The sequence below is a fragment of the Orycteropus afer genome, unplaced genomic scaffold (assembly GCF_000298275.1).
Source record: "Orycteropus afer afer isolate SDZICR_OR568_19922 unplaced genomic scaffold, OryAfe1.0 scaffold00121, whole genome shotgun sequence".
Taxonomy (NCBI): domain Eukaryota; kingdom Metazoa; phylum Chordata; class Mammalia; order Tubulidentata; family Orycteropodidae; genus Orycteropus; species Orycteropus afer.
The window spans coordinates 2167977-2186004 of NW_006921708.1; the positions used below are offsets into that span (position 1 = coordinate 2167977).

The window sequence follows — 18028 nt, forward strand, 5'->3', positions numbered from 1 at the left end:
GTCAGGTATGACTCGACGGCACATAACAACAACAACAACAACAACAATTAGAAAAAGAGCAGCAAAAAAAAAAAAAAAAGCCTACCAGAAGAAAAGAAATAATAAAGATTTGAGCTGAAATCAATGAAACAGAAAATTGAAAAAATTAACAAGACTAGAAGTTGGTTCTTAAAAAAGATTAATAAAATTGACAAACCACTGGCAAATTTAACAAAGGAAAAAAAGGAGAGAATACAAATAACACAAATAAGAAATTAATTGGACAACCCCATGACAGAATGAACAGAAATTGAAAGGCTAATACCAGGCTACTATAAAAAACTATACTCCAACAAATTTGAAATTATGGACGAAATGGACAGATTTCTAGAAATATACTACTTACCTAAACTAACAGAGAGTGAGGTGAAAAGTTTAAACAGACCCATTACAAAATAAGAAATTGAACAGATCATAAAAAAATTACCAACAAATAAAGCCCTGGCCCAAACTGTTTTGCTGGAGAATTCAACTGAACGTTCAGAGAACTGACACCAATCCTACTTAAACTATTACAGAACACAGAAAAGGATGAAATCCTCCCAAATTCATTTTATGAAGCAAGCATAACCTTGATACTAAAATCAAGCAAAGACATCACTACAAAGGAAAAAAGTACAGATCAATATCCCTCATGAATATACATGCAGAAATCTTCAACAAAATCCTAGCCAATAGTCTCCACAACATATGGGAAAAAAATAATACATTATGACCAAATGGGGTTCATACCAGATATGCAGGGATGGTTCAACACTAGAAAAACAATCAACATCATCCATCACATAAATAAAACAAAGGGAAAGAACTGCATGATCCTATCAATCAATGCAGAAAAGACATTGGATAAAATCCAACACCTATTCCTGATAAAAAAAAAAAAAAAAAACTCTCAGTAAAGTAGGAATAGAAGGAAAACTCCTCAACATAATAAAGGGAATATATGCAAAACCAATAGCCAACATTATTCCTGTTAAAAAAAAAAAAAAAAAAAACTCTCAGTAAAGTAGGAATAGAAGGGAAATTCAACATAATAATATTCAACATAATAAGAGGCATATATGCAAAGCCAACAGCCAACATTATTCTCAATAGAGAGAGACTGAAACTATTCCCCTTACAGAAAGGAAGTAGACAAGAATGCCCTCTATCACCATTTCTACTCAACATTGTATTGGAAGTCCTAGTCAGGGAATTAGGCAAGAAAGGGAAATCAAAGGCATCCAAATTGGTAAGGAAGAAGTAAAAATATCTCTATTTGCTGATGATATGACCCTATACATAGAAAACACAAGACGCTCAGCAAGAAAACTATTGGAACAAATAAAGAGATTTAGCATAGTGACAGGATATAAATCAGCATAAAAATATTCAGTTGGATTCCTCTAAACCAGCAAAGAGATTGCTGAAAAGGAAATAAGGAAATCAGTACCATTTACAATAGCTACCAAAAACATAAAATATTTGGGAATAAATCTCACTAGGGGCTTGTGGTAAAGTTCTATGTCAACTTGGTTGGGCCTGGTTGAGTGGCTGGGCAGCTGGTGGTAGTTATTCCCCATGATGAGACTGGCAATCAGCTCCATGGTGGGATCTACCACAAGCAGCTGAGTAGCTGCCTTAGAGATGTGGTCTGCTTCCTGTATATAAGCAGCAGCTTTGGGAATGGTCTCTAGCTTATGGTGTGCTTGGACCCTGCCTGTAGCCACATTCAGCAGCCTGCATGTTCTCCCGACCTTGGGACTTAAAATGGACTTGAATTAATGGCCTGCTGTGTGCTTTGGTAACATCAGGACTGTGCCATTTATTTGTTGACCTTGGGCTTGACAGTCTCATTAGCCAGTAGCTGCCTGAGTAAAGAGATGTCTCTAGCTTCAGTGGGCCAGGACCAAGAGGCAGAACTGAAGCCCAAGTTCGAGGGGCTTTGACACAGACCCTAGAGCCTAGCACTTTGAACTTGGACTTAAAACCTCTCAAGTGTGAGAGAATAAACTCCTGTTTGTTAAGGCCATCCCATTTGTGGTATATTTTTGTCAGAGCAGCACTAAGTAACCAAAACAGGACACAAAAGATCTGTTCAAAGTAAACTACAGATCACTACTACAAAAAAAAAAAAAGAGAGATCTATGTAAATGGAAGAACATGTCATGCTCGTGGATAGGAAAATTGAACATTGTGAAAATATCAACAGTACCCAAAGCAATCTATACATTCAATGCAGTAATCTCAATCCAGATCCCATGAGCGTTCTTTAAGGATATGGAAAAACAAATCACTAAATTTGAATGGAAAAGAAAGAGACCTCGAATAAACAAAGCACTACTGAAGAACAACGAAGTGGAAGGTCTCACACTTCTGGATCTTAAAACCTACTATACAGTCACAGTGGTCAAAACAGCCTGATACTGGTACCACAATAGACACATAGACCAGTGGAACAGAATTGAGAACCCAGAAATAGATCCATTGACCTATGGTCGGCTGATTTTTGACAAAGGGCTGAAATCCATTAAATGGGGAATAGATTGTCTGTTTAGCAAATGGTGCTGGCAAAACTGGATATTCATTTGTAGAAAAGTGAAACAAGATCTTCACCTCACACCATACACAAAAACTAACTCCAGATGGATCAAACACTTAAGTGTGAAACCTAAAACTATGAAGTTCCTCAAGGAAAAAATAGGGGCAAATTTAGGGGCCCTAATTTATGGCATAAATAGACTATCAAGAATAACCTAAAATGAACAACCAGCTGAAGATAAAGTTGATGACTGGAACCTTTTACAAATTAACTTCTTATGTGCATCAAAACACTTCTCCAAAAGTGTAAAAAGAGAACCTACAGATTGGAAAAAAATATTAGACAATGACATATCTGACAAGGGACTTATTTCTAAAATTTGTAGAAAACTCCAACACCTCAACAACAAAAAGATTAACAATGCAATTTAAAAATGGGCAGAAGGCATGATAGATACTTCACCAAAGAGAATATTCAGGCAGCAAATTCATGAAGAAATGCTCATGATCATTAGTCATCAGAGAGATGCAAATCAAAACAATGAAGTACTATCTCACCCCAACACTAATGGCAAAGTTCAACAAGACAGAAAATAACAAATTCTGGTGAGCATGTGGAGAGATTGGGACTCTCATACACTGCTGGTGGGACTGTCAAATGATATAACCACTGTGGAAAGCAGTATGGCAATTCTTTAAAAAGCTGGGATTTGAAATACCATTTGACCCAGCAATCCCATTACTAGGCATATATCCTAAAGAAGTGAGAACCAGGATAAGAACAGATATATGCACACCCATGTTCATTGCCATACTATTTACAATAGCCAAAAGATGGAAACAATCCAGGTGCTCATCAACAGTAGAATGGATAAACAAACTGTGGTACATATACACAATGGAATACTATGCAACAGTAAAGAATAGTGTAGAATCTGCAAAACACTTTATAACATAGATAAACTTGGAGGACATTATGCTGAGGAAATAAGTCAATCATAGAAAGACAGATGTAGTATTAGTTCATTATTGTAAAAAGTCAAAGGAAGGTTTATATGTGGAAGGAAACTTTCTTTTTTGATTACCAATAGTGGGAGGGAGGGGAACACTGCAAAAACAATAACAACAACAAAATATATATATATTATATATATTTTGACCCATGTCACTTTAGTTTTGTGTATTTCACTGTAATAAATTATATTTCAATAAAATGTAAAAAAAAAAAAAAAATGGTGGCAAAGTCTCAAGCCTCACAGCAACATGCAAGCCACCACCACGGTATGACAAACTTGCAGACAAATGGTAGTTTTGTGGATTAGTCTTATTTACTTTATTCTTAATTTCCTAGTTTCTTAAATTGGACACTAAAGTTATTGATTTGAGACTTTTCTTCTTTTCTTATATAGATTTTTTGTGTTATAAATTTTTCTCAAAATACTATTTTAGCTGAATTCCACATAATTTTATATAGCATTTAGCTTGATTTTCATTCTGTTTAAAATAGTTTTTAACTTTTCTTTTAATATCTTCTTTGGCCCAACTTTTATTTACAAATATGTTCCTTAGTTGACAATTTCTGAGAGATCTTTCTGTTATTAACTTGTAATCAAATTCTGTGTGGCCCTAGAATACCCTTCGTATGATTTGAATCCTTTAAAATTTCTTTGCTCATATTGTGTGTGCCCTTGAAGAGACCATGTATTCTGTTGTTGGATGGTGTGTTTTTTGAATGTCAACATTAATTCAAGTTGGTTGATAGTGTTCTAATCTTCAGTATAAATGTACTGTTTTTCCATCTAGTTATTACATCAAATTTTGAGAGAAGGGTATTGAAATCACCAACTATAATTGCAGATAGACCTTCTCGCAGTTCTGTCAATTTTTGCTTCATATATTTACTGCCTTGGAAATCCAAAGGGGGTTGCTATGAATCGGAGTCAATTTGAAGGCGGTGAGTTTGGTTTTGCTTTCATTTCTTAGAGCAGTTTTAAGTTTACAGAAAAATTGTGCAGTGGGAATTTCCATCTACCCGTTTCTCCCCCTACAAACTGTTTCTCTTATAATAACATCTTGCATTTTTGTGGTACATTTGTTAGTATTGATGAACTAGTATTGATATGTTATTATTAACTAAAGTCCATAATTTACACTATACTAATTGCCATCAAGTTGATTCCAACACAAGACATTAGGGTTCAAAATTTTTTACAGTCCTGTGAGTTTTTATAAATGCATAACTTCATGTGTTCACCATTACAATATCATACAGCATAGTTTCACCGCCCTAAAAATGCCCTGTGCTCCACCTATTCATCACTTTCCCCTACTGCTGAAAACTTTTTATCTTTTTTCACTGTTTATATAGTTTTGTCTTCTCCAGAATGTTATATAAATTGAAATCATATGGTATGTAGCTTTTCAAACTGACTCTGACAGTTAGTAATATGCAGGTAAGGTTTTTCCATGTCTCTTTGTGGCTTAATAACTCACTTCATTTTATCATTGAATAATTCTCCATGAATGGATGTATCACTGTTGGCTTATCCATTCACCTATGAAAAATGTGTTGGTTGCTTGCATTTTTTGGCAGTTATAAATGAAGTTGCTATAAACATACATGTGTAGGTTTTTATGACACAATACATTTTCATCTCATTTGGGTAAATACCCGAGTGTGATCACTGGTTCATATGGTAAGCCTGTGTTTAATTTTATAAGCGACTATCAGAATGTCTTTCACAGTGACTGTACCATTTTTTCAATCCCTCCAATGATGAATGACAGTTTCTATTGTTTCATACTGTATATATTTTACCATAAAAACCAAAACCAAACCCACTGCTGTTGAGTCTGTTACAACTCATGGTGACCTCCATTGGGTTTTTGAGGCAGTAAATCTTTATGGAAGTAGATTGCCCTATCTTCCTTCCACAGAGTGGCTGGTGAGTATGAATATGAACCACAAATTTTCTGGTTAGCCTTAGAACGGCACCACCAGTATTTTAAGGACCTGTTACTAGATTGATTCATGTTTAGGATTATATCCTCTTGGTGGTTTGACATCTTTATCATCCTTTCGCTCTGAATTCTACTTTGTCTGATATTAATATAGGGAATCCAGGTTTCTTCTTAAATCTATATCCATCATTAACCTATTAACCTATTTGTGACTTTTTATTTAAAGTGAGTTTCCTATAAGCAACATATAGTTGGATCTTTATTTTATATCCAGTCTTTAAATCTCTACCTTTTAATTGAACTGTTTAAACTATTCACATTACTATTCCAATTAATTTACTTTTTTTTTTTTTGCTTATTAGCTTATAACCCTTTTGTTATTTTAGTAAGTATTTATCATAGTCTTCCTTCAAGTAATATTACACCACCTCACACATAGTTTAAGAACCTTACAGCAGACTCCCCCATTACAATGTTGATTTTCACACTGTTGTGGGGTATGTATGGTGAAAAATCTAGATTTGTGGCAGTGAACTTCTGTTACATTTATAAATCACATAAAGTATATATTTAAAATAGTCATTGATAAAATACAGAGTGACTCAAGCCTCCTCTCTTCTGGGAGAGTGGTGTAGAAAAAGGGAGCTCACATCTGTACCATCAATGGGGCATTTAATCCTTACAGTGTCTAGGAAAGCTATGACCCTCCTCACTATGTGTATGGCCCCAAGTGGTAGATGCCTGCTGGTGCTTCTTGACTTCTGCCACCTCTCAGAGTGGAGTCAGGCAGACTCTAGCTCTGTAGGAGAAGAAAGCCTAGTTCATTGCCGTCGAGTCAAATCTAACTCATCACCCAAGTGATCCCTCCTTGGTTTTCCTAGGCAGCATCCAAGGAGTGGCTAGTGTGTTTGAACTGCCAGCCTTCTGGTTAGCAGTCAAATGCCTTAGGTACTATGCCATCAGAGAGGAAAGGGCCTATAAAAAATCAAGAGAGTACAGGGCAGAATGTGACCAAGATGACTGGGTGAGAACATGCAGCCCAGGAAGGAAGGCTGATAGAAGTCTACATTAAGGCAGCTTTTTCCCATCCTGGCAGGAGATGCTAACTGTAACAGTGCAACCTCTCAGTGTAGTAGTCTGACATTTTGATCCTAGACCTGGATGAGTTCCCATCACACTAAGCACCCCCATTTTGTGCTGTGTAAATATGAATTCACATTTGGGAAGCTGGAATCATACAGGGGCCTTAGCTCTACTCAAGGAGCTTTTGATAGATGCTCGGTTTGGAGCCTGGATCCTGTTGTCTGACCTCAGTTTCCCCCTTGTAGGGTGAGCATTGGGCTTTAAAGTTCTGCATGCCAGGAGAGCGTATCTCCCTCGGGCAGGGCTGGCCTTACCCATCACATGCCAGCACTACACTTTCCTCACAGGCCATCCTTTATGGCTTTTCAAATAATGATCTCCATTTTGCTTTCTATATGAATCACTGACAAATCCTTGCTTTAAATTATTATAGTACACCTTTGTCCTAACAAATAAAGAGTTCCCCAACACTTACACATCATGATACTTCTGCTAGAGAAACTCACGTGGAATCAGATTTCTGTTACCCAGAAACTAGCATGCCCTTCCTAGTTCACCATTGTTTACTGGGGTGACAGATGTTGGAGAAACTTGATGTATTTTATATTCCTTATTTGCTGTCTTGTTCACTAACACTTCATGATGTGATTTTGAGCTACCATCCAGATACGATACCCTCACAACAAATAACAGACCTCCTCTGGAAGAATTTAAACTGTGGTACAATGAGCTGGGAGGCCAAAGAAACACTGTTGTTTTCATCTTTGAACAGGGATGGGTGCATCAAGATATTAACTATTTTATAGAAACCCCCTAAACACACACACACACACATGCACACATACACACATAAAGGGATTTCCCATGATAGTATAGAATAAGTAACACAGACCTACATACATATATTCTAATTACCACCTTTAAAGGTTCATTCCCTCATTTTCTAATAAAGATCTAGAGTACCATCTTTGATTCATTGAATTCATCAATGATTTTAAATTTAAAGTTAATATTTCACATTGTAGCATGTTGTTATTGTTGTGTGTTGTTGAGTTGATTCCAACTCAAAGCAACATTAATTATATTTTAAAAACCTGCATTAGGAAAAGGGCTTAACTGAAATGCATTTACCTTTTAAAAAGATATAAGAACCTTTTTGCATTAATTTTATGCCTAATGGGAAGTAGATAAAGTCTGAAAAGAGGCAGCATGATCTTGAGAACAGGGATGGGATTGGAAAATGGGTGTGTGGTCCTCTGGTAGGACCTGGTGAATTGCAGCTGCTGAGTTGAATGTGGAGGGAAAGGAAAATTTGCAGTCAGATATAAGTGCCCAGGTTTCTGGGTCAGAAAGTCTTCCATAGCCAACTAGTCACATAATTTTAAAAGTTGCCCGTAAACTTCTTGTGCATTAGTTGGAAAAAAATTTACATGAAAATGTAGGCATATAAGTTCATGAAAGTCATCCTAAAGCAGCTATGTGTAGTTCTGGGTAGTTCACACAGTTAACATGCCCAGTTGCTAACTGAAAGGTTGGAGGTTCAGGTCCATGCAGAGGAATCTCAGGATAAAGGCCCAGTGATCCACTTCTGAAAATCACTGAAAACCTCATGGAGCACATTTTCTACTCTGGCACTCATGGGGTCACCATGAGTTAGATTCAACTTGATGACAGCTGATTTAAATGGCTGGGCAAAGATGGAGGTCTCCAGTGGATTTTGGAGAATCCCAGCATCCCTGGCCTGCCCACCTTTGGTGGTGACTTCCTCCTGTGGCTGTGGTAGGGGAAGGCCAAGATTGGTAAGAAGATGGGCATGAGAAGGTCAATGTCAGGCTTGGATCCAGCTAACTTCGGGAAGCTGAACTGCTGGGATACGCTGAAAGAGATAAAACTGAACAGGAATTCTGCTTTCAAAACATTTCTTGGTGAGAAATGGAAAGAAGCCTAGAAACCAAAGTGGCTAGAACCTTATACTTGCTGGTGACAAATGGTAAACTGGGGCGAGTGTCCTGCCAAGGGAGGCTATAGACCCTTCTTTGGCCTCTGTGGACATCTAGGTTCTGGACATTCAGGGCAATGAGGGTCTGGAAACTTTCTCACAAATAAGGAGCAAAGGTACTCAGAGGGCAGACATGGAAAGAGTGGGGATCTAGCCTTCTCATCCCTGTGGGACTGATCTGCAAACATACTTAGGATAGGCTAGGGATAGTGTGTGAGAAATTCCGGGAGGGAACTTTGAGTTGGCATAAGGAAGGTTTCCTGCAGCTTGAGAGTGCTAAGGTTGAATGAAGTCAGTTGTAAAGCAGTGAATGCCCCAGCTCTGGGAGGTCCCTAGTGAAGGTGGGATGACTGCTTAGGAAGAGGCTATCAAGTAGATTCATTCATGACCTTGGAAGTAAGATGGTGTTCCAGAACTGCTTCATGTAATTCTCATCCTTAGTGAGAAAGTCTTCAAGGCTAGCCAAGGAAGAGCCAGGTGATATAAGGCCTAGACCTAGTACAGGTATGGAGAAATGGGCAGTGGCCACACATCCCCAAGGGGCACATGAGAGATGTTAAATGGGGCTGCCATGTTCAGAATTTTGTGGAGTTGGAGAGGTAGTGCACAATAAGGGTCTAATTTGTGAGGAAGTGAGGAAAGGGGAAAAGTACAGAAGATTGTCAGAGTTCTATCCTCTAGAATCCCTCTTAAAACGTGGCATTCTAAGGACTTAGGTATGGTTTATGCTACAGTCACAAACACTTTAAAAGTCAGAAGTGTTAATCAGCAAAGACTTGTCTTTCTTCTCACTACTGTCCATTAAAGTTTAGCTCAGAGGCCATCTCTGTCATTTTGTCCTTTGGGGTCCTGGCCAATAGACACTGGAGTGCCCTCACTTGCCACAGCAGGGAAAGGGGCTGGAGCATTGGGCACTACTAATGAAAGCTCTGGCCAAGGAGTAATGTCCATCACTGTGTCCACATTGCATTGGACAGGCAGGCCACCCAATCACATGCCCTCAAGGGGGTAGTAGAAAAACCAGTAAATGGTGAACACTGGGAATATTCCTTAAGGGAGGAGGGTAAACCACTAGGCAGATTCATAGATTTGGAGAATGTCAAGTAGAAGGGGCCCTAAAGGATGTGGGGTCCAATGCCAACCCCACTCAGATGCACTGATGCTTCAGCACTCTTGATAATGGGCTGAGGAGGGGCCAGGAGGCTATTCTGGGTATGTGCAACATGTATTCCCTGACAGACCTGATAAACTCCACATCTCAAAATTGTTCCTTCTGCTAAGCCCAAAGTACTGCACAGAACTCTACACTGTCTGGTACCCATGCTCTCTTCTTTACAGAGCATCTCATTCTCAAGTGAAAATAAATTGTCCAAGGAATTAAACATGAAAAAACTCAGCCCCAAAGTTAGAAATTCTCCTAACTTGGAGCTGAAGGCTCCTTGTCTTAGCTGCTCTGTGTACTTAGGCACATCCCTTTCCCTCTCTCTCCCTCCACAAATGAGTGGTTGGCAGAGCAGGGGATAGTCTCCCAAGAGAGACTTGTGTACCCCAAAAGGCATGTAAGACAGTTTTGTGACATTTTGGACTAGAATGTTAGAAACTCTTTACAATGATTTATATCTGAAAATTAAAAAGCATACATCCCTAATACATGAAAAATGGAATTGTCAATGGCTATCTGACTCTGGCCAGATGTCCTTGCATCAGGGGGTCGCTTTTGACACAGGAAGACAGCACCACCCCGCACATCCATTCACTTTTTGGGGACTTCTTGTGCTAACTGGTGTTAGGGCTATTATTTCACTGTTTGTTTTGATATAATTGGGAAACTCTGTACTGCTTTGTAAGGATGACCATAGTGTCATTTATAACACACAGTGTTTTGCTGATTGTCTAACATCAGAGTTCAGAAGAGTTGTCAGGTTACACTTATTTTGTTTTGTTTTGTTCTGTGTACAAAAGATAAGTGTTCCAAAGTTGTGACCTATTCTGAGGTGCCTAGTAATCATCAATAGAATGCCCCCTACTAAATGATTTCTAAAATATAAGCACACAGAACCTCTGAGAATTTTGGCAAGTGAGAAAGGAAATGCCTTATGAAAGAAGCTATGCCAAGAGAGAACAGTTTGTAAATAGATGTGTGAAATTGTGTGATTTTGTTGACAGAAATAATATGTTTCCCACAAGAAGTCTTAAAAATGCTTAGGGTTTCCTGGCTGGTTGGAAAGAATCTTATAAACAGAGAATTTCAGTGGTTTTTCACTTCATTTGTTAAAAATATAACACTGCAACTGTTCATTCGTTCATTAGCTTGGGGAAAATGAACATTTATTTATCAGTTGCATTTCAGGAGAAACCTTTGCATGTAATGGATAGGTTGATATATAAAGCCCTTACTTTTGAACTGATTCTGACTCATAGTGACCCTGTGTAGGACAGAGTAGAACTGCCCTATAGGTTTCCAAAGCTATAATCTATAGAAGCAGACTGCCGCATCTTTCTCCTGCATAATAGCTGATGGGTTCAAATGAACTGCTGGCCTTTTGGTTAGCAGCTAAATGTTTAACCATTGTGCCACCAGGGCTCCTAGTAAATATATAGATGAAAATTTAAGAAGGACAACACACTTTGATCCTATTCAACTCAAAAAGTGAAATAGAATGAATGTGGCAACAGATCTTTTAATTACAAAGTGATAAAGCACAATTTTTTTATTAACTCATATTCAGTTACACTGTGCTCACTAAAATAGATTAACATTAATAATGGTATGTTGAAGAGAACAAATTGTTTATGTCATGAAAACTATTATTTTAAAAATATTTACTTCCTCTTTATCTCATTCTTTAGATTTTTTCTTTTGTATGTATTAGTGCATAACATGTTAACACATGGTTATCTTATTATTGTGTGTTATTGAATCGATTCCGACTCCTAGCAATCTTATAGGACAGAATATAACTGCCTCATAGAGTTTCCTAGGCTGAAAACTTTACAGGAGCTGATTGTCAGGGCTTTTTCCTGCAGACTGACTGGTTGTTCAAATTGGTAACCTTTTGATTAGCAGCTGAATGGTTAACTGTTGCACCACCAGGGCTCCTTAACACATATGACTATAAATGTGTGTGCTTTGGAAAGGCACATGTTCAGTATGTTGTTATTGACAGGAATATGTGCTGAAAAAGCCTGTCCACTGCTGGAAATCAGTGGCTTCCAGATGTTTTGACCATACCTAGAGTGAAGAATAGGAGCTCTGGTAGCATAGTGCCTAAGGCACTTGACTGCTAACCAGAAGGCTGGCTGTTCAAACCCACCAGCCGCTCTTTGGAAAGAAGGTTGGGCAATCTACTTCCATAGTGATACCGCCTCAGAAACCCAAGAAGGGGTCGCTGTGAGTCGGGTCTGACTTGACAGCACATAACAACAACAACAACAAAATGAGGAATAGTTATAGAGAGTTGCCAACACTTGTCATACTCACATTCAACTTGAAACACAGAGCCTGGCATGCAGGTGCACTCTCTGCTGTGGCTTTTCTTTCTGACATTAGTCCTGCCTGCAGGATTTGGAAAAGCCCACTCTAGACCATGTGGCCCAGATCTAGCTGTAATAATAATAATAATAACAACAACAACAATAACAAAAGTAGGCTTCACTTTCTGAGGCTTCTAGGCAGCACACCAACCCTATGAATGGTGCCTCTAAAACTGGTTATTTTTTGCCCATTTAAGATAAGGACACTGAGCACAGAGACTGCACATTCCACTTGTATTCCTATCCGCTGTGTGTTATAGGTGGGACATAAGCCAGAGCAACATTACACTGTTTTTATTGCTGATGAACTTGGACCCTCAGTACATGCTGCAAAACACTCAGAGCTCTCCCCTAGGCTCAGAACAATGGCATCAACCCCACGCTTCTTGTCTGGGTCAGATATAAACCAAGTGCCGAGTCAGGAGCATTAGATCACAGAAGCTCCTGTTTTTGAGTGCTTGTGCCCAACCAGCTGCTATAGTCGATACTTACCCATAGCCTCTTGATCCTGCAGGGTGGCTGACAAGGTGGAGTTCAGCCTTCCTAGATTATTAATCTCTGCAAGGCTACATATCTAACATGCCACAGCCTCTCCTGCTTCTTTCTTCATGGCTGTCACCTCAGGCCTGGCTGCCACCTTAACCCCCTTGGCCGGATGCTGAGTCAGCCCTCTGCTGATTCCTCTGCATCTGCATCTGTACTCTTCAAGGCCCTTGTGCCTTTCTACTCAGCTCCTAGTCTCAGGAAGGAATGAGCTCCTAGCACAGGAAGAAGGGCATTCTGGAGAAAATGAGGAGACTTGGGGAGATGTCCAGTCCACCTAGTTTACAGTATTCTGGGGCAGAGTGCAGCTCCAGCTGCTCCTAAGGCTGGCATGGCCTGCACAACCAAGAACATGCCTTAGAGCTGCTGGGGCAGACCCTGAGGATAGCAGTGATGTCCTTGTCTGTGCTTTGAGAGTTCCATTGGCCAGGTGTTGTCTTGTCTAGAAATCCATGGCTCCTTTGGCCACTGTAACTTGGTCTCAAGGTCTGTCTGGTGAGGGGATAGAGAGCAGCCAGGTTCACTTGTAGTTGAGTTTGAAGGATCTGGATGAGGTAGGATGGGGGTAGGCGGATGACGGTCCTCTCGGAACTAACTGAAAGTCATGGGTCTTTCTCAGGCAGAAGAAGAACGCGATGACATGGAGAGGGTCAAACTGGACAATAAGAGGATCCTTTTCAACCTCTTGCCAGCCCATGTAGCCCAGCACTTCCTCATGTCGAATCCCAGGAACATGGTGAGCTCTAATCTCAGCTCCCACCTCCAGCCCTGGAGCAGGTGTAATGTGAAGAGATGTTGATTAGTTCTGAGGTAGCAGACTTGTAACTGGAGGGCCAACATGCAGTTACTCTATAGCCATTTCTCTCTGCTGCAAATTACAATGCTGGCTTCCTCTCAGAACTTTCAGTCACCCCTTGGTTGAGTGCATCCCAGCCCCTCATGGGCCCCTTTGCAGGTCCAGAAGGGTAGGGCTCAGCTGGACACTCCCAGGAGGTGGGGTCAACAGAGCCCTGGAATTCATTTGCTCTAATCTTTGATCACAAAGGAGAGAAATCAGCATTCATCATCCGCTGAGAGAGGAAATGGACTTTGAGGAACCATAGCCATGGGGAGAAAAAGCACTTTATTTCAGTGCCTGAAAATGTTGAGTCAAGTTTCTCTTCCCTTGCAGATAATTTTTGGCAAATGTTTACCTTAAATACAATAGATTTGTCTGGCTGTGGAATGATTTGCTTGCACATCTCTTTCAGCATATGTGTACTCATTTTCATCTCATGGTATTTAGTATAGTAACTTCTTAGTAGCCTTCAACTATTGCAGTAAGAAGCTGTGACTACAGTACAGTACAAAGAAGATGCTTAAAAATGATGATTCAAAAGCAAAAAGATTTAGGTCCTATTTCAGGTGCCAAAAATACAAATGAAACTTCAGAATTCAGCTTGAACTGCTTTGGCTTTAGCTGTTTCTCAGGGCAGATATTTAATTCAGCTATGCGTCAGACCATCCAGAGTACACTGCTTTTCTAAAATCACATCTATCCCCACTACCATCTCCTTGTATCACTAAGCACAAGGTGGTAATGCAAGGGAGTAGCTGGACTTTATGGTTACATCTATGAGTCCCATAGTTGTTGGCTGTGTGAACTGGAGCAAGTTTTAGAGACTGAGCTCTTTGAGCTCTTTATCTATAAAATAGACTCATCATTTCATTTGCAGTAACATGAGACAGTACCAGTGAGAGAGTCCTGTGTCCTGTGACTCAGTGACAAGTAGTGTCCTTCCCAGCCCTCTCTCCCAGAGCTGGCCCTCATGCCTGCAGATCTAATGATGTTCACTCATTGTTTGGCCCCTCTAGGACCTTTATTACCAGTCATACTCACAAGTAGGTGTCATGTTTGCTTCCATCCCTAACTTCAATGACTTCTACATTGAGCTGGATGGCAACAACATGGGAGTGGAGTGTCTGCGCCTCCTGAATGAGATTATTGCGGACTTTGATGAGGTAATGTCCATGTTCCCTTATCCTAAGCCCCATGTGCTCCTGAGTAGTCTGTTTGTGGGTGCTATGTAGGCTAAGGAGGTGTTCCTTTACCTAGTGAAATTTTATATGTGTCCAGCAATGTACCACATGTTCTATAGGTGGGATTGGGGGGACAAAACATCCTGGGGAAATACATTCCCTCTGCTTCTGAGAGTCCACATTAACCATGACCTTTCCGTAAGGAAAGCAATCTGCAGTTTTCTTTAGGATGTCGTAGGAAGCCACCAGTCACTGGGCTGACAGCTGGGTGCTGAGGTGCTTTTCCCTCTCGGTGACCACAACCAGGCTAGGGAATGTCATGGGTCCCATCTACTGGGCATCTACTGGACCCTTTCACAGGGTACTGTGGGCCCTCTCAGCCCTGACTACATTTAGAACAAAGCTGCAGATTTTCCCTGAAGGATCTTGAGTGCAGTTGTGAAAGTCAAGGTTGTATCTTTACACTTCCTTCCTTGCTTTCTCATTCAGAAGCCCCCAGGCCTACAGATTTCAGTTCAGTCCCTGAACTCATCCAATGCCCCAAAACAGAGGAGGAAGATTGCTTTTCAGGATGTGCTTGTCCCTCTGTTGTTGCTCATGGTGGCTGAAAACTACGGTGACTTGTCTAAAATGTTATGTAATGTTGAACAGTTTTATGTTTTAAACAAAGCTCATGGAGAAAGACTTCTATAAGGACCTAGAGAAGATAAAGACCATTGGGAGCACGTACATGGCGGCTGTGGGGCTGGCGCCCATGGCAGGGGCCAAGGTGAGTGCTATGTGAGGGCCTGGGCTGTTAGTCCTTGCTCCACCCCAAGTTGCCCTGTGACAGTGAGCACTACCCCTCCATCCTCTCTCCCCCTTCTATCATTCCCCCACCTAGGTATGCCCTCTGGACTGGGTAAGGGGACTACTTGCAGACTGTTTCACCAGGGGGCTTTCTTCAGATAGTCTCCTATGGAAACTCAGCCCAGAGGCAGGTCACAGGGAGCTTCCTTGAGTCTCTGCCCTCCAGCACCAAGTAGATGGGACTCCTTGCTGTCCTCCCATTGAGTATTCTTCTAGCATAACCAGTCTGAGCTCAGCATTGTTTTGTTTTCTGTAGTGTGCTCCACACCTAGTGATTTGGTGAAGCAAACAAGTTTAGCTGAGGAGGGTGGATGAGTATAAAAGGGAACACCACAGAGGTATCTGAGAACACCTGTCTCCAGTCATACTTACCACTAGCCCCTGGACCCTGCACTCCTCTTCCCTCAGCAGCCTTCATTCTTTGTTTATTTTTATTTGTTTTTAAAAAAACAATTATTTGTTTGGGTTTTTTTTTGTTTGTTTGTTTTTTATGTTTTTCCTCCTTTTATTTTTGTATGTATGTGTGTGTGCTTTGGGTACAAATTTACAAAGCAAATTTGATTTACATTCAGAAGTTCATGTACATTTAATTTCATGCCCTGATGATTACCATCCCAGCCATAAAAAACTGTCCTCCCCTCTCCTCCCTGGGTCTACCCCCTCCCTGTGCCCTTCTTAACTATGCATTCCTGTCTGTCCAGCTTTCCCTCTATGTGAATGCTGCCCCTCTGGTATCTCATCGCTGATTGAGCTAAGATGCACCCTAGAGTAGGTGGGTGCATCTTCCTGGGGTAGGTGTTGTACATGTAGATCTTTGCACTATTGGGCTGAGAGCCCAATCCATAGGACCATAGACTTCATTCTTTGGATGTGGTGCCCCACCTACACATTGCCTGAAACAATACATCACCCCACTCCTGGCAGCTCAGGGGTTGGCCCTCCCAGCAGGAAAACAGCCCAGATGCCAGATCCCCTACAGAGTGAAGCCATATCCCTTCCTCCCAACTCCTTTCATGCCAGTTGTGGGGCAATAAGATACCTTTAACAAAAGCTGAGTGGGTACCTTCCCTGTAGGGCGTTGCTGTAAACCTGGAGACATGGGAGTGGAACAAACACTGCCTCTCATTTTTGTGGGGCTTATGCTCTAGGTATGGTTCCAAATAGCTCTGGGTAAAATGCTGCGTCTGCCCTTCCTCAAGTTATGGTGGCTTGTCCTTATACCTGGGCTCCAGAGTGACACCAGGCTATCTACCAACTGAAACATAGATCATGGGTTCTAGGGCCAGATACTCACCCCTGAGGTGGGGACACTGCAAACACGTGTATGGGGAGTGTGCAGTGACTCTGAGAATCCTGAAAATGTGCCACATGAAAGCCTACCTGGGGGTGTGTAACACAGGGCAGGAAGCCATCCCAGTATGCTCTGTGCAGGCCCAATAGGCAGAAGGGGTCAGCAGGGTGATGGCAACAGTCCAGCCCCAGGTCCCAGCATAGCCACAGAACAGCCTGGCAAGGACCTGGAGGATCTCTACAATAGGAAGTGGTCTCCTAGGACTACTGTAACAAAGTACTTCAAACTAGGGAAATTAGAACAGCAGACATTTGTTCTCTGACAGTTCTAGAGAATAGGAGTCTAAATTCGGGTGTCAGTAGAGTTATACTCACTCCAAAGGCTCTAGTGGCGAATCATTTATTGCCTCTTCCAATTTCTGGTGGTCCTAGGTTGTCCTGGGCATGTGGCAGCATCACTCCAATCTCTGCCTTGTTTTTACATGACCTCCTCCCTCTGTGTCTCTTCTCCTCTTCTAAGGACATTAGTCATAGGGAGATTAGGGCCTACCCAGCCATCTTAATTGATTGCATGTGTGATGACTGTCAGTAGGTGGTCCTGCAGGACCTCATGGAGACAACAGGACTGCTCTGGCGCAGTGAATTCACAAGACTCCCAGGACAAGGCATTCACTGGTTCATCCCCTAAGATACCAGAACCAAACAAATCGAGTCAGATCCAACTCATAGCAACTCCTCCTTGGGTATCACTGCAGAAGTAGATCGCCCAACCCTCCTTCTGAGGAGTGGCTAGTGAGTTTGAACTGCCAGCTCTCTGGTTAGCAGTCAAATGCCTTAGGCACGATGCTACTAGAGCTTCTCGAGACACCAGAGGAGAAAGTGTTTTCTGGTGAATTTTCCTTAAGAAGCATGTTGCATTAGCTTTAATGAAAAAGAAAAAGGAAAAATAAAGGCAGTGTCCTGAAGCAAAAGGCCATGTCATTTAGGATGACATTCTTGGCTCTAACCATTGGAGAGTGTGTGTCATTCCTCATGCCTATCCACATGGATGGAGCTGAGTGGTATCAGGACTGGCTATTGGAGAAAGAAGAGCATCTGCACCAAAAATACCCAGTAGGACTAGGTGCTGACATCTTCAAGCAGATGGTCTGAGTTCCCTAGCTTGCTTCATCCAGTTATTGGAGGCGAAAG

General features: G+C 41.1%; 1 protein-coding gene across 1 annotated transcript in view; it reads left to right on the forward strand.

Moving 5' to 3' along the window:
• The window catches only part of ADCY1 (adenylate cyclase 1), a 452328-nt gene that overhangs the window by 376393 nt on the left and 57907 nt on the right, over positions 1 to 18028 (forward strand). The window contains 3 exon segments of the mRNA XM_007944142.1: positions 13299 to 13415; positions 14534 to 14680; positions 15369 to 15467. Coding sequence (XP_007942333.1) covers positions 13299 to 13415; positions 14534 to 14680; positions 15369 to 15467 — 363 coding nt within the window.